The following is a 23,513-nucleotide window of genomic DNA, read 5'->3' as shown; positions in this document are numbered from 1 at the left end:
CACAAAACAGCCTGGCCTAGAGCCAACCATCCGAAATGCTCATTGAGAAGCAACTGAGGCCACTTGGAAGACGCTGTTGCCATCTGCCCAGCTGCTGCTGATTCCCCAGAGCCCCGAGTTGGGCTTTCTGGAACACCATTCACAGTGACACGCCTAGGGATCTTGCCTCCTTTCCGCTTGCAATCCTTGTGTATCCCCTGAATCCAGTTTCACCCAGGAACACTGCTGGAGCCGTGCCCGACTGCTGATCTTAGGGTGTGCATGGACCCCGTCTCACTTTCTCATGCTCTGCACCCCAGGTCAGTACCCTGGCCTCCTCCTTCCCATTCTGTTCTGAGCACTCAGCATGTCAGGAGGCCTTGTGCCCAAGGTGAGGGCAAGAGAGGCTGCAGGACACATCCAGTGCTGCACAAGGTGCAAGCCTTCACACCCTGAGGCTACCGGGGAGCCCTCTGAGGGAGTAAGGGGGGAGGCCTCAGGCTTGGGGCTCCTGCTCAGCTAACTAGAGACAAATCTGCATGACCAGGACAGAAGGCATCGGTCAGAGGGGCTGCAGCCACAGTGGATGGAGAAACCCTTAGGGGACACAGGTAGCACAGCTCTATTAAAGCCCCCTCTCCAACCCTTAACGTCTGCTCTTCACCTCATTGTCCCTCTTAAGTCAGAGCTGGGCAGGGGCCAGGCCACAGTGGGGTGTGAATGGCTCTGTGACAATCGGTGATGCAGAGCCATTTTCCTTCCTGTGGTGCTGAGGTCCGCACTTGAGAAAGGACAGCAGAGCCCGGATGTAGTCCCTAAAACAGGCTCTTTAATAAACATTTATCTTCACTGAAGAGCTTCCCTTTTACCACAACCAGAGGCTGGGGCTTATGGGCGTGGCCCGCCGTGAGTGGGCGGACCAAGATGCCGATCAGGCGCAGCCTACCGCAGACAGGCAGGCCATGCGGCCAATGGGCGTTGCCTGACGCAGATAGGCAGGCCATGCGGCCAATGGGGCACGGCCCGCCAGGGGTAGGCCGGCCGGCGCACAGGTCGGGCGTGGCCCACCACAGACAGGCGGGCAGTGCTGCCTATGGGCGCAGCCCGTCCGAGGCCGGCGGGCCGAGCCGCGCGGGCCCTAGTAGAAGGAGTACTGGTTCTCCACGGCGCGCGCACGGCCCGGCGCTCCCTCCGCGGGCTCCTCGCTAGCTCCAGCCGCGGCCTCCAGCAGGCGCTCGGCGCTGTTGCTGCGGCTGCGCGAGCTGAGTGGACCCTCGGCGGCGCGCGGGGGCGCGGGCACGGAGGCGGTGGAGGCCGACGAGGTGGACGAGGAGGAGGCTCCGGGGGTCTCCGAGGGCGAGGCGGGCGGGCAGGCGGCCGCGGCCAGGCTGGAGAAGTAGTGCTGGCCCGCAGGCTCGGCCCAGCAGGTGGGGGCCGCGGGCGCGACGCTGGGCGACGGCCCGGGGTCTACAACAGAGGCGAGCGGTCGGCGGGAGCCCCGTGCGCGCCCCGCAGCCCCGTGTACCGCCCGGGGTGCGGGAGGATTGTCCGCGCCGGGCAGCGCACCCTCCCACCCCCCAGTCCCTGGGTCCGTTCTTGTTTTGGTCCCGGTCCTGGGGCTTGAACTCGGGGCCTCGCACTGTCCCTGAGCTCCTGTGCTCAAGGCTGGCACTCTACCACTTGAGCCACAACTGCACGTCTGGCTTTTTGGTGGTTCACTGGAGATAAATTTACTCCTGCCTGGGCTGGCTTTGAACCCTGACCCAAAGATCTCAGCCTCTTGAGTAGCTGGGATTACAGGTGTGAGCAGTGAGTGTGGCATCCTGTATCTACTGATGGTCCCCCATAGCTCACACTTGGCTGCAGCCAGCCTGGGAGATGGGATGTGCCTGAGACCCTGGGCCAGGTGACCTGGTGTCAGCTGGCCATTGAGCTATCCCATAGGTCAGGTGTAGGGGCATCTTACCAGGTAATGGCCCCTGGGCCCGTACATAGCTGCGCAGAGTGATGTCAGCCGAGCCCCCAGACTCCAGTGGGATGGGGTGGGTATGGAAGTGGCGGAGCATGTCAAGCACGGACTGGAACCATAGGTGTTGCACATGGCACTGGCCGTGGCCATTCAGCGACAGACGCAGGTGCTGTGAACACAAGGTGGGAATGGTGGGGGTGAACCTGGCTGGCCACCTGCCTGGTGTCTTTGGGGTTGTTGGGAGCCTAGGCCTCCATGAGGCCAAAGGGACTGGATGAGGACCTGGGGCTTTCACATGAGCCTTTCCTGGGGGTGAGGGGGGGTCACTCCTAGGATGTGGGAGGAAGGGGGGAGGTGACAGCTAGGCTGGACATGGAGGGTACAGGTATTTGCCCCAAGCTGTGCCCAGGCTCCTGCCACTCAACCCATCAATGAACTATGTCCCCCTCTAAAGACTTCAGGAATAGGGACTGTGTGGGAGATGGGGAAACAGACACAGGGAGAGAACTTGTGTGTGTGTGACTGCTGGAAGCTAGGGGCTGGGAGAGGCGGGGTCCAGGAAGGAGAGCCTGTCTTGCTATCTACACAAACGTAGGTTGTGGGTGAGTTTTGCCACTTGGCAGGGCAGAAAGTTACTAGGAACAGTGTGCAGAACTGTGGGAACATGAATGGCAGCCAGGGCAGGCACACAGCCTGAGGAAAACTGTAGTATGTTTGGATCTATATAGACAGAGAGACAGGCCTCACTGGGCAGGGCCTCTGGAGGCAGCTAGACCCCAGGGGCAGGTGGAGGTAAGGCAGAGGGACACCTGTACATTCTGGAAAACCTTCCAGACATCTATTATCTGAGGGCCAAAACAGCTGTACCTCTGTGGAAAGGGGGTGGTAGGGAGAGTAAAAAAAAAAAAAAAAGAATCTTCTTTCTCAGCCAGGGCTGGAGGTCCCTGTCCTTCCTACCCCTAATTTATCAGAAAGGACAATCCCCACCATTTGGGAAGAATGGAAGCATGAGTTCAGTGTTGTCTCCTGCCCATCCTGCTTTCCCTTCTGTCCGGCCCTTGGTGGCCCTGGCACCATGTGAGCCCCTGGCCTGGGCATGTGTCAGATTCTCCTCAGCTCCCTTGGAAAGCCAAGAAGGAAACTGCCAGCTGCCAGGGACGGCGTTGATGCCTCTCCCAGCTGCCTTCCCAGGAGCTGAGCCTAGACAGTGCCAGCCAGCACTGCCCGGAGCCCAGGGCCCACTGGAGGCCAGCGGAAGTGAAACAGCCAGGCTGGTGGACAGACACTGACCACCAGCTGCCAGCTGTGGCAGGAGACCTGGGGTGCTTCTCTCTCCTGCAGGGGCTGCCAGAAACCCAGGTTCTGGAGGGTGCCAAGGCCAGATCTATTTCCTTATGGGAACTGTGTAGTGTGGGGAGGGCACAGGGATTGCGGCATACTAGAGCTGCACTTTCTGCTGTCTGCCCTGCGTGTAGGTGATCATGGCTCACAGGGGCCATGACTCCTTGGAGCACACTTCTGTTCATGCCTGGCCCTGTCTTCCCCAACGTCGCAGATCAGGGCCCCTCTGCTGCCCCCACTGGATCCCGTGCAGCTGCTGGTGCAATCCTCTAGGCCCGTTGGTGTCTCCTTCATGTCTCTGCTCTGAGTACAGAGCTGGAGCCCCAGTGGGGTTAAGGGCAACCGGAGAAGAGGAACGGGTATTTGGAGGTGGGACAGGCAACAGATGGGGTTCAGGGGGCCTTGATTGACCCCACACTATCTCCACTAGACTGGGTGAATGCTCTCAGAAACCCATGCCATGTGCTTCTTGGTGCCCCGCGACAGAAGGACTTGTCAGCTTCAGGTCTCACACTGGCCTGGCCGCTAGCTTTCCCATGGCCAGTATGGGCTGGCTCATGGGAAGTCCTGTCACACCTGGATACCTGAGCCTGCCTGGGCTGCGTGTTTGCCCTGCAGCCCACATGCATGCTTGCCTTGGCCTTGCCCTGGAAGTTGAAGGTCAGCACGTACTCCCCAGGCCGCGTCTCACTTTGGCGGATTACGAAGAGGCCGTGGCTCCGGGGCCCCCCAGCCAGTACCAGCTGAGCAGCCTTGACCCGTGACAGGGTCCCGTGGAACCAGGGGTAGTCGGAGAGCTCCAGGCCCGGCTCAGCCTCGGGGTCCGGCTCTGTGCCTTCCTCTCCTGGGGGGTGCAGGGAGACAGTGTGAGGGGTGAAGGGAGAGAGGGGGGAAATAAGTAAATGAGATGTTAGAACTAGGCAGAGCCAGTCCCTCACTAGTTAACCATATGAGGTAGACTGAGGCACAGAGTGGGGAAGGTCAACCTATGAGTCATTCTGCCAGTCAGACACACAAATCAAGTCAGAGTCTCAGGTTCTCAAACCTGGTTCCAACCCTTTGCATGACTTTGTTTTCTTGGAACACAGACTCCCATCCTGCCTCAGTCTCCCCAAGTGCTGGGATAAAGAAGTACGCCACCCTTCCTGGCTCCACCAGCATTTTCTTTTCGTTTGTTTGGTTTTTTGCCAATCCTGGGGCTTGGACTCAGGGCCTTGGACTCAGGGCCTGAGCACTGTCCCTGGCTTCTTTTTGCTCAAGGTTAGCACTCTACCACTTGAGCCACAGCGCCACTTCCGGCTTTTTCTATATATGTGGTGCTGAGGAATCAAACCCAGGGCCTCATGTATATGAGGCGAGGACTTTACCACTAGGCCATATTCCCAGCCCACCCACCAGCATTTTCTATGGTGCCCAGATACTGGATGAAGGAAGAAGCACTGTGGACCAAGCAGAATGAAGGTTGTGTTCCAGGCTGCCCAAGGGCTCTAGAGGGTGCCCATGCTTCCTGTGCCAGCGTGGGGCCCTGCAGGGGGTCAGGGAGGGCCCTGGGCACCTGCACTGCTGTCATGGCTGCCGCTGCCGCCTGGGGACTGCAGGGTCTGCAGGAAGGTCTGTAGTGGGACGTGGAGCAGGGACTCTCCCATCGTGTCTCGGGTCCGGCTGTGTGGGGCAGTCACCACAGCACCCATGGCTGCCGTCGTCTCTGGGGGCCGGGGCGTGTCTGCAGGCGAAAGGCATGTCCCTCCGTCTGTTCACCCACATGTCCGACCCCTCCACCTCTGTCCCCCACTCCTACCTTCTGTCAGGAGCTCGCAGCTGCAGGAGGCCACGCGGCTGGCCAGGCAGCCTCCCTGGGCACAGGCCACCTCGGTGTCTTCCTCACAGTCCCTGTGCAGGTGACAGGGAACAACATGTCCGGTTGTGGGGCCTGAGCTGCTCTGAGTGCCACGCCCCAGTCCCAGTGCGGGGCCAAGGCTGCTCTGCCTTCCTCACCTGTGAGGTCACTGCGTGAGCAGACAAATACCCTAAGGCAGAAAATTCTGAAGGCGGGTGTAGTGACTCATGCCTGCAATCCCAGCTACTTGGGAGGCTGAGAGCAGAGGATCGAGGTTGAAGCCAGATGGGCAGGGAAGTCTGTGAAACTGATCTCCAATCAACCAGCCAGAAGTAGAGCTATGACTCAAGTTAGTAGAGCATCATTCTTTTTTTTTTTTTTTTGCCAGTCCTGGTACTTGAACTCAGGGCCTGAGCACTGTCCCTGGCTTCTTTTTGCTCAAGGCTAGCACTCTGCCACTTGAGCCACAGCACCACTTCTGATTATTTACTATATATGTGGTACTGAGGAATCAAACTCAGGGTTTCACGTATAGGAGACAAGCATTCTTCCAGTAGGCCATATTCCCAGCCTGGAGCATCATTCTTAGTGGGAAAAGCTAAGCGACAATGTACAGGCAGGCGCTGAGTTCAAGCCCCAGTATTAGCAGAAAAATAAAATTTCTACCCACTAAACTCTGGGGGCCCAGCACCGGGGCCTAGCCAGCCCCTTCCCCTGGGACCTTGGTATCTGTGGGCCCTGCTGGCTCTGAAGTCTGCCTGCAAAGCAAGATGTGGGGTTCAGTTTGTGGCATGGATGGTTCACAGGATAGCATTGGATTTTCCAGAGTGTGCTGGGCCACAATCACTGGCTTTGGAATGTAACTGTGTTTCCTAGTGGACTTGTTCACTAGATGGCACCGCCCTCTGGGCAGGCTCACCCTGTCCCCCAGGAGCCCAGGTCTCCCGGGCCCTCCCACACCTGGCCTGAGGATCTCTCCTGACCACACAGCTGCCCCGGTGTCCCTGCCAAGTCCCAGGCTTGTGGACATGTGTTCACTGTCTGCTCGCTGTCTTTTTCTTGTGTACGTGGCAGTAATAGGATTTGAACTTACTCACTTTTTGCTAGTGAATCTGGAGATGGTTCTAATAAACTTTCCTACCTACAAAGGTCTAGGACTCAACTCCCTATCTCAGTCTCCTAAGTAGCTAGGATTATAGGTGTGCCATGCTCCGCTTTTTTTGGGTGGTGCTGAGGATTGAATGCAGGGCCTTATGCTGGCTAGACAAATGCTCCACTTGGCCACACCCACGGTCCTTTGGCTTTTAGTTTGTTTTTAGTGAGGTCTTACACTTTTGCTGGGAGCTGTAATCTGCCTACATCTGCCTCTGGGCAGCTGGGATTACAGCGGTGCTCCACTGCACCTGGCTGTGCTTGGCTGTGCGTGTGCGAGCCAGTATCAGTGCATGAACTCAGGACCTCATACTCTCACTGGGCTTTCTTGCTCATAGCTGGTGCTCTACCACTTAAGTCACACTTCCAGTACAACATTTTGCTGGGTAATTGGAAATGGAATCTCACAAACTTTTCTTCCACAGGCTGACTTTGAACCCTGTTCTTCCAGGTCTCAGCCTCCTGAGTAGCTGGGATTACAGGTGTGAGCCACTGGTGTCTGGTCATCAGCTTTTGCCCCTGGTGGGGCTCGCATTTAGGCTTTGGGTCAGGTGTGCTTCCTTACCTGTGGCCTTCTCTGAGCTGGGGGCTGCCTCATCAGTGCCCATCTTCTGGGAGTTCCAGGCTTCCATAAGTATGAGGACAAGAACCTTTCATGGTTCCCTGAGCATTCTGGGGTGAGCAGGGGTGGGACCAGGAGCGGCAACCCAATCCACCCCCACCTAGGAGCCACACAGGGACTCACCCAGGATCCACGCAGCCCTGGATGTCAGCCACCCATGAGTGCTTCTGCAGAGAGTCAATGGTCTCCAGGATGTACTCAGCTCCATTCTCCACCTGCAGAGGGGGCAATGCGCTAGACCTCTATCCCCCATGGGGGCGTCTCTGGGCTCAGAGATGACAGCCAACCCACCTGGAAATGAGGTCCAGCCAGGACCTCTTCTGCTGGCTCAGGAGCATGGCCCACTGTCCCCAGCCTATACTCTGGTCCTTCACAGATGGGGTTCAAGTCAAGTGGGGGGAAGCAGCTGGCTCTGTACACTGGGTTGGGGGGGGGGATCATACTTTGGTGCCTAAAACTTCACCCCTGTGCCTACCGCCTGGAGAAGCCAGGACACCTGCCAGCACCCTATGGGCAGGGTCCTCCCCACACTCCGGAGGGAGGGAGGCCCTAGAGGCTCAGAGCCACACGGCAGCTGCCTGCCTGTTAGGATGTGACCCTATCGTTGGGGTAGGATGCCCCTGTTCTCAGCTTCCTGTCCTGTGCCTATGTCAAGATGCAATATCGGTCTAGGGGGACTCCTCACAGAGCCCCTTCCACGCCTTTCTGGACAGATGGGGAAACTGAGGCCCAGAGTAGGACTGGCAGGCCTTCTGCCTTGGGGCTTTTGCCTATCAGCAGCCCAGGGGTCCCCCAGCAGATGGGCAGGGCTATGTCCTCAGTCCCAGCCTGGGGTGACTCAGGGCACGGAGATGGCCTACTGCCCATTGAATACAGGAGTTTATGACTTAGAGCCAGGCAAGAACATTAAGCTGGGCAGGGCCTGGGAAGAGGGTAGGGGTTCTGTGTAACTGAGTGGGGGAACTGGGCCCCAGGGGGGACTCAGCCTGGCCAAAAATGCTCCAAGAAAGTGGCCTCAGCAGGGCACACTGGTCACCTCCCTGTGCCCTGACACAAGGCATTTGCTACATGCCAGCCACAGCTCTTGCCATGGGGTGGGTGTGGCCTGGTGTGGTGGGGACCAGGGAGGGGAGGAAGTGAAAGTTTGATGAGTCCCTAGGAGGAAATGGGAGGGGGCCTGGGGCTGGAGACCCAAGCCCCTGCTATGAGCTGGGTGCCTGCTGTGGCACCCTGGGCCTCCTCCCCACTCCTGGCTGCTGGGGGGTCCATTTTCCCCAACATGGTCTGCAACAGCCAGATGATGTTTGGGACCGGGCGGGCTTACCTTGAGCACAAATGTGTTGTCCTTCTCAGGCATCTCCAGGGGCATGGTGGTCCGCACCTCCATGATGGCTGACAAGGGGATGCTCACCTTTGGCCTGGAGGCCTGCAAGGCCAGGAGGGGTTGGTGAGGGGCTCATGACACCCACCATGCCCTTCCCAGCTCCCAAGGTCAGTACTGCCCTCTGCTTAGACTGCTGAGGACAACCTGGCATGGAGGTATGACCCTGTTTCGCAGTTGGGGAAGTGGAGGGACTGTCTCCATGGTTACATGACAAGCCATCTGAGTCCTTGACCTCTGAGCCCTACTGGGCCACCCAGTGACCAGTGTGTCCACCCAACCTGGGCTTTTATTTCCTTTTTAAAAATTTCTTTGTGCTGGTACTGGGATTTGAACTCAGGGCCTGGGTGCTGTCCCTTATGTTTTTCACTCAAGGCTAGCCTGCTACCACGCAAGTTATAGCTCCACTTACAGCTTTTTGATAGTTAACTAAAAACATGCTAAGCCAGGGCCAGTGGCTCACCCCTGTAATCCTAGCTACTCAAGAGACAGAGACCTGAGGATTGTGGTCTGAAGCCAGTCTGGGCAGAAAAGCCCATGAAACTCTTATTTCCAAGTAACTTCCCAGAAAGCCCAGAGTTATGCTATGGCTGAAGTGGTAGAGTGTTAGCCTTGAGCAAAAAAGCTTAGGGACAGTGCCCCGGACCTAAGTTTAAGCCCCATGACTAGCAAAAGAAAAAGAAAAGAAAGTGGCCTCCTGGGGGGCTGGAAATATGGCCTAGTGGTAAAAGTGCTTGCATAGTATATATGAAGCCCTGGGTTCGATTCCCCAGCACCACATATATAGAAAATGGCCAGAAGTGGTGCTGTGGCTCAAGTGGTAGAGTGCTAACCTTGAGCAAAAAGAAGCCAAAGACAGTGCTCAGGCCCTGAGTCCAAGGCCCAGGACTAGCAAAAAACAAAACAAAACAAAAAAACACCAAAGAAAGCGGCCTCCTGCCTCCAGCTACACTCTCCAAAGTGAGGGCCGGGCACTCGTGTCCCAGCACACTGCAGGGTTCACCCAAGCTGGGGTGACAGGGTGCCATGGGGGGCACTTGGGGCCTTGCTCTGGGCTCCTGTCCTGGCCCAGAGGCCCCTGAAGCAGCCCAGGATGGGGCTTCCTGGCAGGGCTTGGACTCTGGCTCAGGGACTTTCTCAGGAGGAAAAGGAAGGGCGCACTCAGTGCTCAGGCAGCTGGGAATTCCTGGCAGGTCTGGCCACTCTTCAGCAGGCCCAGGGCTGGGCTTGGGGCAGTGAGGGAGGGCCTCAGCTGCAAGTGGGGTGCAGAGGCCGCTGTGTAGGCCTGGTCTGGGACCTTCGGGTGTGGTCCCTGGCCTGGTATCTGAAGCCGGCTCTCCAGGCACACCTGTCTCTAGCTTGTCCTCCCAGCTCCACACCAGGGCTCCAGGAGCTCACCCAGTTCAAATCTGCATCCAGTCCTGCAAATATGGTTACAAGTTTCCTGGTGGCTGCCAGGAAATGCCCAAATTGGCGGGTGTTTGTGCAGTGTCACAGACAGCTTCATTGCTTACTTTGACAGTACTGAAGATTCAACTTAAGACTTTATGCTTGTTAGGCAGGAAGGTGCTTTACCACTTAAGCCACATGTCCAGTCCCTTTTTACCTTAGTTATTTTCAGACAGGATCTCTTGCTTTCTGCCTGAGCCAGCCTCAGACCACCATTCTCCTACCTATGACTTCCATCTACCTGGGATTAACAGACCTGTACCACTGTGCAAGGCTTGTTTGTTGAGATCGGGGGGAGGAGCTGGGCTGGCCTCAAACAGCAATCCTTCCATCTCTGCCTCCTCCTGAATAGCTGAGATTACAGGCCTGAGCCACTATGTCTGCTTTTCACTGCTTCTTAGACCCTCAAGGCTGGCCTAGCATACGGCCATGAGGGGACATGGGGTCTCTTCCTGCAGGGGTAAGAGGTCAGGAAGCCAGAGACTTGACGTGGGACATCAAGCACTGTGAGAGGAAGTCTAAAGATGTCAGGAAATGATGCCTGAGCCCGCATACCCCCAGCTCCTGACTGCTCTCAGGGGCCAGGGCAGATCGGTAAGGGGGCGTGTCAGTGGGGTGCTCTAGAGACTCCTCATGCTGGGGGCCAGTCTCCTGGACCCCGAGGTACGAGCCAGGGCTGGGACCTGTTCCCAGGGCAGTGGCATGACGAGAGGGTAGAACTTTTAAGAGGCAATTGCTTGTAGAAGGTGGTTGGATAATTCTGGATGCTGTGCTGGGAAGAGATTAATGTAGTTCTTAAGGGAACCTGGTTGGTGGTCTGAAGAGTGACGTGTTGTCAAGTGAGGCCACTATACACTTGGCTACATGCCCATTTCCCTTCTATCCCTCTGCCACACCGATTGAGACCAGCCCTGACTTTCACAGAGGCCAAGACCTGGACATTAAAACTTCCAAAGCAGAGTGAAATAGACCTTGTTTCTTAATGCAATGCCCACCTCAGGTGTTTTATTATAGCAACAACAACATCAAAAAGCCTAACACAGCTGGGCACCAGTGGCTCATGCCTGTAATTCCAGCTACTCACAAAGCTGAGAACTGAGATCATGGCTTAAGGCCAGCTTGGACAGGAAAGGCCGTGAGACTCTTATCTCCAATAAACTACTCAGAAAAAGCTGGAAGTGGTGCTGTGGCTCAAGTGGTAGAGCGCATGCCTTGACCACAAAGAGGTTCAGGGATGGTGCCCAGGCCCTGAGGTCAAGCCCCAGGACCAGGAGAAAAAAAAACCAATACGCCACTGTGTAACATACTGCTCTTCCATCACATCACTCCCAAGTGCCAAAATATGCTCTAACATTTGCAAGAAGTAAGAGCGAGGCAGAAGCAAGCTAAGAAGCCTCTGAACTTCCTCAGAATTGGAAGGGCCTGCAGACCCCTCAGGAGCCTTTTGTGGAACTGGCAGGCTCCCCAGGGAGCAATGGAGGGCGCGCCAGAGCCAGCCACTCACCCTCAGCACACGTGGCTGTTAACAGGCCGGCAGCTGTGACTGCCGCTCAGGGCTGTGGGCAGCGAGGCCCAGGGCAAGCAGTCCTCATGGAGGGGCAGTCCTCGTGTCTGCCTCAGATGTGCCTCAGGGACTTAAGGGCAGTGGCTTGGGCAGGCACAAAGCCCTGGGGTTTGGGGGCACAGTTCTTCAGAGGTGGGGGTCAGCTCTCCAGGCTCTATGGGCACACAGCTTTGGGATCCCTTACCTGCAGGAGAGGTGGGGAGGAGCATGCAGAGACCCCCCAAGGACAGAGAATGCTAAAATGGGCAATTAGGGAGACAGGGAGTAAGTGGACCCCAGGATGGGCAGGTGCCGGGTGTCTCCAACTGCAATGTCAGCACAAGCCTCCAGTGCACAGAGGCTCCACACCCTCACTTCTCACATCCCACCCCCTTTTCTGATGTCAATACTGGGCTTGAACCCAGAGCTTGGGTGCTGTCTCCTAGTTTTTTTTACTCAAGGTTAGCACTCTACCACTTGAGCCACCACTCTACTTTTGGCTTTTTGCTGGCTAACTGGAGGTAAGAGTCTCACCAAGTAATGATGGTTCACTCCTATAATCCTAGCTACTCGGGAGGTTGAGATCTGAGGATGGAGGTTCAAAGCCAGCTGGGGCAGGAAAGTCTGTGAAACTGAACTCCAATGAACCACCAGAAAACCACAAGTGGTGCTGTAGCTCCAAGTGGTAGAGGGCTAGCCTTGAGCAAAAGAGCTCAGGGACAGTGCCCATGAGTTTAGCCCCCCCCACACCCCGCCCACCAAAAATGATGATTGGATGGATTCTATCTCAACCTCCTGAGTAGCTGGGATTACAGGCTTGAACAGTGGCACCCCACCCCCATTCTTGAGCCCAAGAGCGAGGTGGGGACAGAGCAAGCTGTGCCGGGACAGGCTACACTCTCCGCCGGGTGTCCATCCGTGAGTCAGGGGGCCCTGGGCAGGCTCTCAGAAGGCCACGGAGACCCACAGCCCCATCCAGTAAAGCAGGCAGGTCCGGAGAAGCCCCCGTGTTGCCCCTTGGGCTCTGACGGTCCAGAGGGGTGGAAACAGGAGCACCCTAGAAAAAAAAGCTTCCGGGCGCCCTGCTACGAGGGGGCGGGTCCCGGCGGCCTCCAGACTATGCCGACTATTTCCACCTGCCAATATGGGCACCCGCCACGCTCCCCGCTCCCGGTGCCTGCGCTCGCCTTGGGCTGCCCGAAGAACTCCAGGCGGAAGCGCTCCAGACTTCCCCGTGCCCCCGTGCCCCCGGGCCCGCGCTCACCTTGGGCGGCACGAAGAACTCGAGGCGGAAGCGCTCCCCAGCGGCGGCGCCCGCCCTGCGCAGCAGCAGGCGGCAGCGGTGCCACTGCGCCGCGCCGGGTCCCGCGTCGTCGGCCACCATGAAGCGCAGTGCGCCCTCGCGCTGCACGTCCGCCGGCTCCGCCCTGCCGGCCAAAGCGCGGGGCAGCCGCAGCCGCCGCGCCCGCCGCTCGCCGCGCTCCCGGGGCTCCGGGAGCCCCGCGTCGGGCTCGGAGCGCCGGTGCCACAGGTCGCGCACGCCGTCCGCCACGCACAGCCCGAGGTGGCGCAGCGAGAAGCCCTTGCGCCCGCGGGCGCGGGGAGCCGCCGCGTCCGCCCCGTCCGCCAGGTCCTCGGAGCTGCGCCAGCGGCCGCGCGCCCGGAGCGGCTCTGGCGCGCCCGCCTCCTCCTCCTCCGCCGCCGCCTCCTCGCCCGCGCCGCCCCGCACGCGTCGCACCTCCGCGCCGAACGCGTCCAGGAAGCTCCGGGCGAAGTGGCGCGCGAAGGCGGCGCCCGCGTCCGGGCCGTCGTGGGCCGGGTGGTCTCGCAGGAAGCGGCAGAACTCGAGCGCGAAGTCCGCGGCGGCCGCCTGCGCCTGCAGCTCGCAGAACTGCCGCCAGTCGGGCACCCGGGCCGGGCTGCGGGCGCCGCCGGGGCTCGCACCATTCATGGCTCCGCTCCCATCGTAGCCCCCTGCAGCTGGGCACAAGAGAGGGTCACTGTGCCACCTCCCACCCAGCCTCTCCCCACTCGCCTCCCGCAGCCCCATTCCCACCCCAGGGCCTCCACTCAGGCCCGGCTTTCCCAAGCCTCCTTCGGATTTTGCTCAACTATCACACTTGTCCCACAGCCTGGATCCACCAATCGACCGACCAGTGCTAAACACCAGCTCCAGCCAGCCGCGGGCCCGGGGACCCCTGGCCTGCCACCCTCTCCTACTGCTGTGTATCTGCTCGGGTGGAAGTGCCAGTTCCACATGGCAGGGGCCCGATTTTGGCAGTCTCGCAGGGGCAGCTACGTCCCCGCTGGACTTAACCTCAGGTGCTCAGTGGATCGAGCGACAAGTAGGGTACAGGCGTGCCATGGCTGAACCTGCAAACCCCTTGCCAGGCCTGGAGCCACACAGCTTCTTGGATACAAAGACAAGGTGTTCTGGCTAATCCAGACCCATGTGCTCCACTGGATGGAGGCATTTAAAGATGGCCTCGACCTCAGCAATATCTTCATCCACGTAGGGAACTGGATTTTCTTTCTTTTTCCTTCTTTGCTTCCTTCCTTCCTTTGTGCCTGTAGTGGAAGCTCGAACTCAGGGCCTGGGTGCTATCCCTGAGCTATTTCACTCAAGGATGGCATTTTACTCCTTGAACTATACTTCCACTTTTGGATTTTTTGTTATTGTGGCCAGTCCTGGGGCTTGAACTCAGGGCCTGGGCCAGACTGTCCCTGAGTTTCTTTTGGGAGAATTTCAGATTTTTTCTGCCCAGATTGGCTTTGAAGTTAACGGCTCAGATCTCAAGCCTGAGTAGCTAGGAGTACAGCTCAGGGTTGGAACTTTGTGTGTCTGTATGTGTTAGTCCTAGGGATTCTACTCAGGGCTTAGGTGCTGTCCCTAGGCTTTTGTGCTCAAGGCTAGCACTCTACCACTTGAGCCACAGCTCCACTTCTGACTTTTTTGGTGGTTGATTGGAGGTAAGAGTCTTATTGGACGTTCCTGCCTGGTCTGACTTTGAACTATGATATTCAGATCTCAGCTTCCTGAGTAGCTAGAATCACAAGCTTGGGCCACTAGAGCCAGGTTGGCCTGGAACTCGATTATCCTGCTCCAGCCCCCTAGTGCTGGGATCATAGGCATGTACCACCACACCTCCATCAGACTTTCTCGAGGATGCACAGATTCAGGAATCTCTGCTATCTTTTTTTTTTTTTTTTTTTTTTTGGCCAGGCCTGGGGCTTGAACTCAGGGCCTGAGCACTGTCCCTGGCTTCCTTTTGCTCAAGGCTAGCACTCTACCACTTGAGCCATGGTGCCACTTCTGGCTTTTTCTCTTTATGTGGTGCTGAGGAATTGAACCCAGGGCTTCATGCATGCTAGGCAAGCACTTTACCACTAAGCCACATTCCCAGCACTCTCTGCTGTCTCCTTACCCCGGCATCCTCCTCTGTTGCCCAGCAACCCCCTCCTTCCCCACTGGAATGGATACATTCAGTGTGTCAGTCACTAGGGACTCCATCCTTGTCACTCAGGGTGGCTAGCATCCCTGGGGGAGCAGACCTAGCCAGCTGTGCACACCCCTCCCCTCTCCATTTTCCTCTGGTAATTTTCACCCCAGGCTAGGGTGAGGATCCCCCAGGGGGTACAGGTAGGGAAGAGGCTCTGCCCTGGGGACCGTTTGTCTGAGGGTCAACAGTGATTTTTCTTTTTTAAAGTAAAAATCAAATTCAGGGCTTTGTGCTTGGCAAGCAAGTGCTCTACCTTTGAGCCATGCCCCATACCTTTGAGCCATGCCCCAGTGCTTTTGCATTTAGTTTTTCAGAAGATCTTGAGCTTTTGCCCCTCTTGTCCTCAGACAAGATCCTCATAACCCTGCCTCCTAAATAGCTGGGATTATAGGCGTGAACCACCACAATGAGCCCAGGAAAGACCCATTCTTCTGAGGGACTGGTGCTCACCTACTTTCCCATAATCTCAGCTCCTGACCTGCCCTCCCCCCTTCCTTGGCTCCTGAAAAAGCAAAACAAAACAAAAAAACACCACAAACCAGGATCTCCAATCTCTTGTGGGAGCCAAGCCCTGTAATTAAACGCCAGGTAAAAATAGCCGCCCCACTTCCCCGGCTCATGGCAAGGCCTCTGGACCCCAGGGCACCTGGGAAATTCCCTCTCTTGGGGCAGCCTCAGCCATAGATCAGCTGTTAACAACCACAGGCCCAACCTGGGGTGGAACATGAGCCTAGGAGAGGCTTCCAGATGGGGAGAGCTCCCCCAGAGACACCCCCCCACCCAACTAAGGGTAGGGCCAGAGGGGTCAGGGAGTTTCCTCCAGGAGGTGGGAGAGAAGAAACCTTCCCGGGTGGAGAGGGTAGCAGGACACCCTGCACAGAGTTACAAATGCAGAGACGAACGCCAAGCCCTGGGGAGGGGACATGAGCACTGAGTGTACAGATCTTGGCTGAGCTAGGCCTAAGGCCTGACCCTTGACTCCCTGGATGATAGACGCTACCTCACATGAACCCCTGAGTGTGCTTTTCTCCCTGGAAGTGAGGTGAACTCTGCAACCACTTTTTCTTTTTCTTTTACCAGTCCCGTGGCTTGGACTCAGGGCCTGAGCACTGTCCCTGGCTTCTTTTTGCTCAAGGCTAGCACTCTACCACTTGAGCCACAGCGCCACCTCTGGCCTTTTCTATATATGTGGTGCTGAGGAATTGAACCCAGGGCTTCCTGTATATGAGGCAAGCACTCTTGCCACTAGGCCATATTCCCAGACCCTGCAACCACTTTTTCTTAATCTTTTGGGTTATGAGGGACTCAGGCTGGGTGCTTGCGAGGCAAGCGCCCTGCCATGTGAGCCCCATACCCACTCCTTTTGCTTTTAGCTTTTCAGAGAGGGCCTTGTGCTGTGGCCCAGGCTGGCCTCAGTCAGCCCCTTCTACATCAGCCTCCTTAGTAGCTGGGTCACAGATAAGCATGGCTATACCTGTTATATTTTTGAGATAGGATCTCTCTAACTTCTGCCCCAGGTTGGCCTGAAACCACGATTTTCCTGTCTCTGCCTCCTGAGAAGGGGCTTTGTAAGGTTCTGATCCACCTGCAGCCGTGGACATGGCTCCCCAGCCTCTAGGAGCGTGGGGAACAGGAAGCATCTCCTGTCCAGCCAGGCTGCTGCCCAGTCACTATGGGTGAAAAAGCAGGGTGGGAAAGAACAGAACCCATAGGTTCCAGAAGCAGACTAGAAGGGGTCAATCTGTCCCCACTGTAGGGGGGAGCCTGGAAAATCTGAAAACTGAGCCCGCCCCTTCCTCCCATCTCTGACTTCCCTCCTCCTCAGCCTCTTCATACTCCTCTACCTTCACACCACACATAGCCCTCTTCTTCCCAGAGCCTTCTGGCCTTGGGCCCTGTGATTCTGCACCCTCGGTTTCTGCGGTGTCTCAGCCCTGCTCCAGGGGCCCCTGGGAGGTTGAAGAAGTGGGTGAGACACCACTGGGAAACCCAGGCTCATCATCCAAGCTCAGGACCCTGAACTCCTGCTTGGCCTTTTTCACTTAAGGCTGGTGCTCTACAGCTCCACTTCAGGCTCTGTGCTGGTTATCTAAAGATAAGTGTCAGGGATTTGTGGCCGGAGCTGCCTTTGAAGCTCAATCCTCAGACCTCTGCCTCAGGAGTAGCCAGGATGACAGGCATGAGCCACAGGCCCCCACAGGGCACCTGATTCTGAAGTAGGGTCCTTGACTCTTTTGACATGGAAGATTGTCCAGCTGTTATCCCGCTGGGGCCCCTCCTCCCTGCTCAGCCAGGCCCCAGACAGACCCCTGTGGTGAGCCAGCCAGACACAGACCCAAGGGGGAGGGGGCGACGGCTTCCGGAGGTAAAAATAGAGCTGACAATTGGAAATGGAAAAAAAAAAACCCTAGTCTTTAGCCTCCCCCTCCCACAGTTCCAGATCCCAAGGCCCGGTCATTCCATAAAATATTGATGAGCACCAGGCTACTCCACTAATGGGCAGACACCAACGGATAGGCCTGCAGTGGGCGGGATGGGCAGTGATCCCGCCCACAATGGGGAGGGGCTCGACAGGAGTCACAGCCACTTCCCCAGGGGACACTCCCCTCCCCCTCCCAGGACCCTGCTCCTGCTCTGCATGAGCACGGCCCCTCATCCCAGGAGCCGCCAGCTGGACAGGCCATAGAGGGCACCTAGGCAGTGTCCCCTCCATACGGGTAAGCTGAGGCCTCTTTAGGGGCCCCAACACATGAAGAAGGGCCTTCGGGTAAACGGACGCACCTGGCCCCATGAATCCCTGTCCTGTGTACAGCCTCCCCTTCCCTCTTTGCTGTTGTCCTGGACCTTGTGGGCCCGTCCCCTCCAGCTTCTTCAGTACCCTCTCCACGTAGGGCACAGAGAGCCATATGTCCACCCCAAGTGGCTCCCTAGCAGGCTCTTGGGTGCTGATTCTCAGGCCATCCCAGCCCTCACCTTCTCCAGCCCTTTCTGTCTTCTGATTTCTTTCAGTCTTGTTATATAGCCCAGCTCAGACTGCAGTCCTGGGTGGGGACCTAAGACCCTTGACTGGGACTTTGCTGTAAAACAGTGGGGGGGGGGGGAGCACTCTGGTAGATTAAGAGTTCTTAGGGCCCTGCCCTTACATGGTTGAGTTGGGCAGGGGCTGGTCTTGGCCTCTCTCAGCATTGTTCTCAGAGCTGTCCAGTAGGGCCAAGTGACCTGCTCACTCCCTAGTACAACAATCCCTTACAGGAGCATGTTTGGGAAGCCTAGAGCACCCTAGTGCCTCTTGTACAACTCACCCTCTGAGTGTGTGTGTTTGGGGGGGGGGTCCTCTACAAGCCCTGCTGTTTCTGGACCCCAGCAACTGCATTGGCCAGTTGCAAACTCATTTGACACACTGGGAATTTGTAAAAGCTGAAATCTGAAGATCAAGATTCGAAGTCAGCCAGGACAGGAAAAACTCTCATCTCCAACTAATCAATCCAATTTAAAAAGCTGGAAGTGGGGCTGGGAATGTGGCTTAGTGGTAGAGTACTTGTCTAGCATGCATGAAGCCCTGGGTTCGATTCCTCAGTACCACATACACAGAAAAACCCAAAAGAGGAGCAGTGGCTCACGTGGTAGAGTGCTAGCCTTGAGCAAAAGAAGCTCAGGAACAGTGCCCCAGGACTGGCAAAAAACCAAACCAAACAACAACAAAAAAAGCTGGAAGTGGAGCAGTGGCTCAAGTGGTAGAGCACTAGCCTTCAGTGAAAAAGCTCAGGGACAGTGCCCTAGTACCAGCATATGTGCAAGCGTGAATGCGCACACACACACACACAGCTGAAATCTAGAGCCAGATGGTCTTCATTTGAGCCCCAGCCCCCCAGCTGTGTGACCCTTTGGCCTCCTGGGGCCTCAGTTTCCCATCTGTCACGATGGAGGAGTATGCCAGCCACAGTCCCAGAATTCCACAGAGGCTTAGAAGCTGAAGCATCTGGTACCACACATGCATTCACCTCTTTCCCTCCAGCTGCTTGGGGCAAAGGCTGCCTCCCCGGTTCCTACCAAGGCAGCCTCCAGTGTGACCCAGGTCACTCTGAGGAGCCCCCATCTAATCAGGTTATGGCCCTGATTCCCATCTCTGTCCTCTCTCATCTTCCCTGTAAGAAAGCATTCACCATGGCAGGTTCACTGGAGTTGCATGAGGTAGAGCAGGAGAGGGGGTCACAGATCCATCCCCGGTCTGCCCCTTCCTGCAGCACACACTACTCCTAGGAGCCCCCTCCGAGGACACAGTGGGGAAAGCTCTCCCAAAGCAAGGAGAACTCTGAGAGGGTGGGGAACTGAGGAACTCACAAGCTGGGACCTGTATGAAGGACTGGGGGTCAGAACCATGAGTCATGCCAGGGGTATCAAGAAAAAGGCCCATCCTCCTTCATGAACACCCAGTGCTGGACAGTTCCTCAATAGGCTCTGTGGGTGGTTAGCAGGCTAGGCTGGTTCCAGCTCCTCTCCAACTCCACCCTGCCCTCCTGGGGCTGTAGAAGGAGGCACCTCCTTGTCAGCTTGACTATCTTGGCCCTTCCCTCTCCCCCAGTGTCCTGAACCTCACTTGGGCCTGGTCCTTGGCCCCAAATTTACAGGATTCACCCCCCCCCACCTTGGACTGCAAGTGACCCCTATCCTCAGAGGGCCTCAAGCATCTGGAGAATGCAGAGGAGTCAACTGACACTGCCCTCCCCCATACAGCCCTCCAGGCCTCACTCTACCTCAGCAGGTGTGGGTGGTGACCTTGTGTTGAGGTCACACCTGCCATCCTTGGGGACAGACTGCCAGAGAAATAGAATTAACTGGGACCGGGAGAGGCCTGGCCACTACGTGGCCTCACATGGACACCAGGGTTAGGAGAGGAGGCTGCATGGGACTGCACTTAACTCCCCTTCCCCAGATCCAAGCTGGGCAGACCATGCAAGGCAATGGACCCAGGCTCCCGCCCCTGGGGAATGGCTGGGAGACCCTGCCAGTGGGCCCGGTGACTTTGCAGGCATGATCTCACCTCCTTCAGATTAGGAACACTAGTAGCAACAACCCACAGGCCTACTAGGATAATGACAGCGTCTGCTCGCTTGTCTCTAGAAGGCCCAGGCCCTACCCCCAACACCCCAAGGGAAGCCAAGTCCTAAGCTGTTGGAAATCCTCTCCAGAGACTTGCTCTAAGTAGGGAAGAGGGGTTTGGAAACTTTAGGCAGATTTTTCACAATAAGAACAAGAAAAATGTAGGCATTAACCCTTGGCTACCTGCAGCCACTCAGCTATTGGCATCCCCAGCTGGTGGCTACTATCACACACTAAAGGGGGGTGGTGGGGAGGACTCTGGAGGCTGGGGGTAGAGGTTCTGGATCCATGCCTATAATTCCAGTACATGACTGAGACAGGATGATCTTTAGGCCAGTCTGGGCCTCTTAGTCAGACCCTGGCTTAAAACAATTAAAAAATAATAAAATAGAATAAAGGATGAGGAAATGAAACGCTCCTGGCTCATGCCCAGCTATTCAAGAGGCTGAGCTGTGAGGATCAGGCTTCAAAGTCAGACTGAGCAGTATCTCAGAAAAGTCTGAGACTATCTCCAATTAACCAGTAAAACGCTGGGCTGGAGGCTTGGCTCAAGTGGCAGAGCTGTGAATGGAAAAAAGCCCAGAAAGCTCTGAGACCTTGAGTTCAAGTCTTCAGTACATCAAAACCCCCTGCCTCCCCACGCAAAGGAGAATAGGAGGAGGAACAGCTGATGGGAAAATACCTCCAAGACCCCCATAGAGCCCGGACCCCAGCAGCCTAACAGGATTGGTGGCCGACCTGTCCTAACGTTGTCACTTCCCAGACCAGTGGCTTCCAGCATAGGGAGGGAGGCCAGAAGGGAAGAGATATGGAGGCAGTATAGGGGCCTTCAGACCACCCCCAAAGCCCCCAAAAGCCTCCTTGGGCAACCATGGCTCCTAAGCCCCCTGCCCACCTGGCGGTGCCCAGTGTCCTGTGTTGGAGGGAGGCGTTGCTGACAGGTCACAGAGCAGGAGGAGGAAGGCTCCCCCATTTTGCAGGGGAGATAATGTGGGCGCAGAGGAAGGGTTTAACCCCAGCCTTGAGATTCAAGTTCCTGGGCACTCTCGGGCTCCCCTCAAGGCTCCGAGACCCCCCAGTTACTGTAGACTCCTCTGCCTAAGACCCCGCTTCCGGGCTGCCCGGGAAGGGGGGCGAGGAGCGAGGGTGGGAGGGAGGGAGAGGGGGAGGGGTCCCGGCTCCGGCCCCGCCGCTGAGCGAGAGAGTTCCGGCCGCGCTGCCCGCAGGTTCATCAATGGCGAGGCCCGAGGGCCTGAATGGAGGGCACGAACCGCCCCTTCTTAAAGGGGCCGGCTTTCTGGGCGCCCCGGGCGATCCTCCCCACGGCCGGGGGCCGCAGGGTAGCTCGGGTGGGCGGGGCGGGGCTGGTGGCCTCGGATAAGAGGGCTGGGGCCAGGCGGAGGGCGCGCCAGCCCGGAGACCCCAGCCGGGAAGGGGTCCTCCGGCCCCCAAGCTCTCGCCCTCCTCCAGGGGTCCAGCGGTGCCCGAGGGGGCGGGGGCGCAGCTGCGGCGAGGGGAGGGAGGGGGCCCCGCTCCCCCCGGGAAGGGCCGGGGTCCGGCGCCCCGGCGGGGCCGCTCCGCCGCGCGCCCCCTCCCACCCGCGCACACAAAGACGACAGCTCAGCCCCGTGCGTGCGGCCGCGCTCCGGGGCGGCGGTGCGCACACGCCCTCCGGGACCCGAGGACCGGGCGTGAGGGGCCGGGGCCGGGGCCGGGGACCGAGGACCGGCAGGCCGTACCTACAGGCGCGCAGCTGCGGCCGCTCGGGCCGGGGCGCCGGGAGAGCGCTGCCCGGACCGCGGCCGGGCTCCCGGGGCCCGGTGGCTCATGGCTCACGGCTGGCTGGGCTTCCTCCAGGCGAGACCTAGCGATAGCGACGGCGGTGCCTCCTTCCCCGGTTCCACAGCCTCGATGGTTTGGGCGCACCCGGTGGTTCCGGCGCGATTCCCCGCGCGGCTCTCCAAGCAGGCTGCCGAGTCCCGCGCGTTCCGAGCCCAGCCCCGCGCGGCGCGCGTCCCACTCGCGCCCCCCGCGCGCTCGCGCGCGCCTCCGGCCCTGCCCCCGCCCTACGCACGCCTCCAGGCCCCGCCCCGCCTCGGGCCCCGCCCCCTCGCTCCCCCGCCGGTGGTCTGGCGTCGCGCCTCCGACCACGCCCCCTTCCCGCCCACCAGACGTCCTCCCGCCCCGCCTAGCCGCGTCCTCCCGTCCTGCGGCGGACCCTTCGCCACGGAACCTTGGGCCCCCGGGAGGTCGCGATGTCGCAACCGAGCCCGTCGGCGTGCGGTTCTGCGAAGTTCCGGGGCGCACTCCGCCCCCTCTCCCGGACCCCTGGGACCCCAGGGCCGGGAGCGCAGCCTCACCTGCCGGCCTCGCCTGTAGGGGACAGGGCGGCCTGGAGCCGGGGGTCACCGGGGACCCCAACTTCCTCACCCCTGCCAGGCTCCGGCACGGGCCCGGGGATCGGGCTCCTGCCTGGGGATCCGGGGCTGGCCGGCCCCCGCAGGCCGCACGGCCACCCTGGCGCCGGCGGGGGGGGGGGGTGGTGGTGGTGGTGGTGGGGCAGCAGGCTTAGGAGGTGGCGGAACCCCAGCAGTCCCGGAAGGAAGTGCCCGGCGGTCTTGGGCTAGCGGTCACCATCCCCGGCCTCTTTCGCCCACCCTCAGCCCCGAGGACCCCTGGGAGAGTTCCACCCTCTGCTGGCTCCCCCCCTCACACCTGCTGTGGCCTATGACCTTTGTAGGGCCAAAGCCACTCACAGCTTTTTACTTAGCTGGACCAGCAGTGATGTACAGTGCCGCTGGCAATGAGGAGACCGGTCAGGGCCCCTCACCTGCTGGCCTTGGCCCTGCCTTCCATTAAGAACAGTGAAAGTGGCCAGGCCTGGGCGCAGCCCCTTCCCTGTCACCACATGCCAGCTGCCCCTAGCAAGACATAGCCGGCAAACACTTAATGAAGGCTTAGGCGCCAGTCCAGCCATCGACCAGCCCTGGGCCATGGCCGCACTGGCTGGGAACCAGGACACCCATGAATGAGGCAGGGGAAGGAGAGGCAGAGAAGGGGAAGGAGAGGCAGGGAAGGGGAAGGAGAGGAGGGGAGGGAGGAGAGGAGAGGGGGGAGAGGAGGGGAGGGAAGGGGGAGAGCTGGCTGCCTGAAGAAGGGAAGAGAGGACAGTCTGTCCCTGGCTGTAGGCAACTGGACTGTATGGGTCTAACCTGATTCTGGATGGTGGTCTGGGCTTGCTGGTGGGCTGTCAGATGGTCAGAGAGGGTTCCAAGATGAGTGGCCAGGGCAGGACAGGAGGAGGAAGTAAGGAGGAACGCCCTCCCTAGGGACCGGCCACAGGAGGAACTGATGCGAGGTCCCCCACTGGGTGATTGGCTAAGAACAGCATTCACGGGGGACAGGTTCATTCTGGGTCCCTGAATGCAGGGGGCTCTGATGGGACGGATGTATGATGAGGGGTGCTGATGGAAGGACACCCCCCTCCCTGCCATCAAAGACAGATTCAGAAGCCCTGATTTTTTCAGAACTAAACCTGATAGGAATGGATGTAGGCCTGGAGGTATCCCCTGTCATGTCTGGGGGGGGGTGTACTGGGGATGGGGTAGCCTGGAGCTATGAGTTCAGGGATTCAAGACTG

General features: G+C 58.4%; 1 protein-coding gene across 2 annotated transcripts; it reads right to left on the bottom strand.

The window, feature by feature from the left end:
• Nucleotides 1-796: 796 nt before the first annotated feature.
• Nucleotides 797-23,162, bottom strand: Sh2b2 (SH2B adaptor protein 2). Of its 2 annotated transcripts, none has more exons than XM_048368795.1 (9): nucleotides 23,086-23,162; nucleotides 12,538-13,253; nucleotides 8,225-8,326; nucleotides 7,024-7,115; nucleotides 5,088-5,179; nucleotides 4,845-5,012; nucleotides 3,925-4,133; nucleotides 1,946-2,117; nucleotides 797-1,446 (listed from the first exon to the last, which is right to left on the bottom strand). In XM_048368795.1, the coding sequence occupies exons 2-9, from the start codon at nucleotides 13,222-13,224 to the stop codon at nucleotides 1,118-1,120; spliced, it is 1,851 nt and encodes a 616-aa protein (XP_048224752.1). In that variant the 5' UTR covers nucleotides 13,225-13,253; nucleotides 23,086-23,162; the 3' UTR covers nucleotides 797-1,117. The 2 variants fall into 2 exon arrangements, with proteins under 2 accessions (XP_048224752.1, XP_048224744.1); XM_048368787.1 differs by lacking the exon at nucleotides 23,086-23,162 and adding an exon at nucleotides 21,613-21,870.
• Nucleotides 23,163-23,513: the final 351 nt, after the last annotated feature.

Source organism: Perognathus longimembris, chromosome 1, assembly GCF_023159225.1.
Source record: "Perognathus longimembris pacificus isolate PPM17 chromosome 1, ASM2315922v1, whole genome shotgun sequence".
NCBI lineage: Eukaryota > Metazoa > Chordata > Mammalia > Rodentia > Heteromyidae > Perognathus > Perognathus longimembris.
Note: the sequence above shows the minus strand (reverse complement) of the source record. Positions and strands in the feature narration are given on the sequence as shown.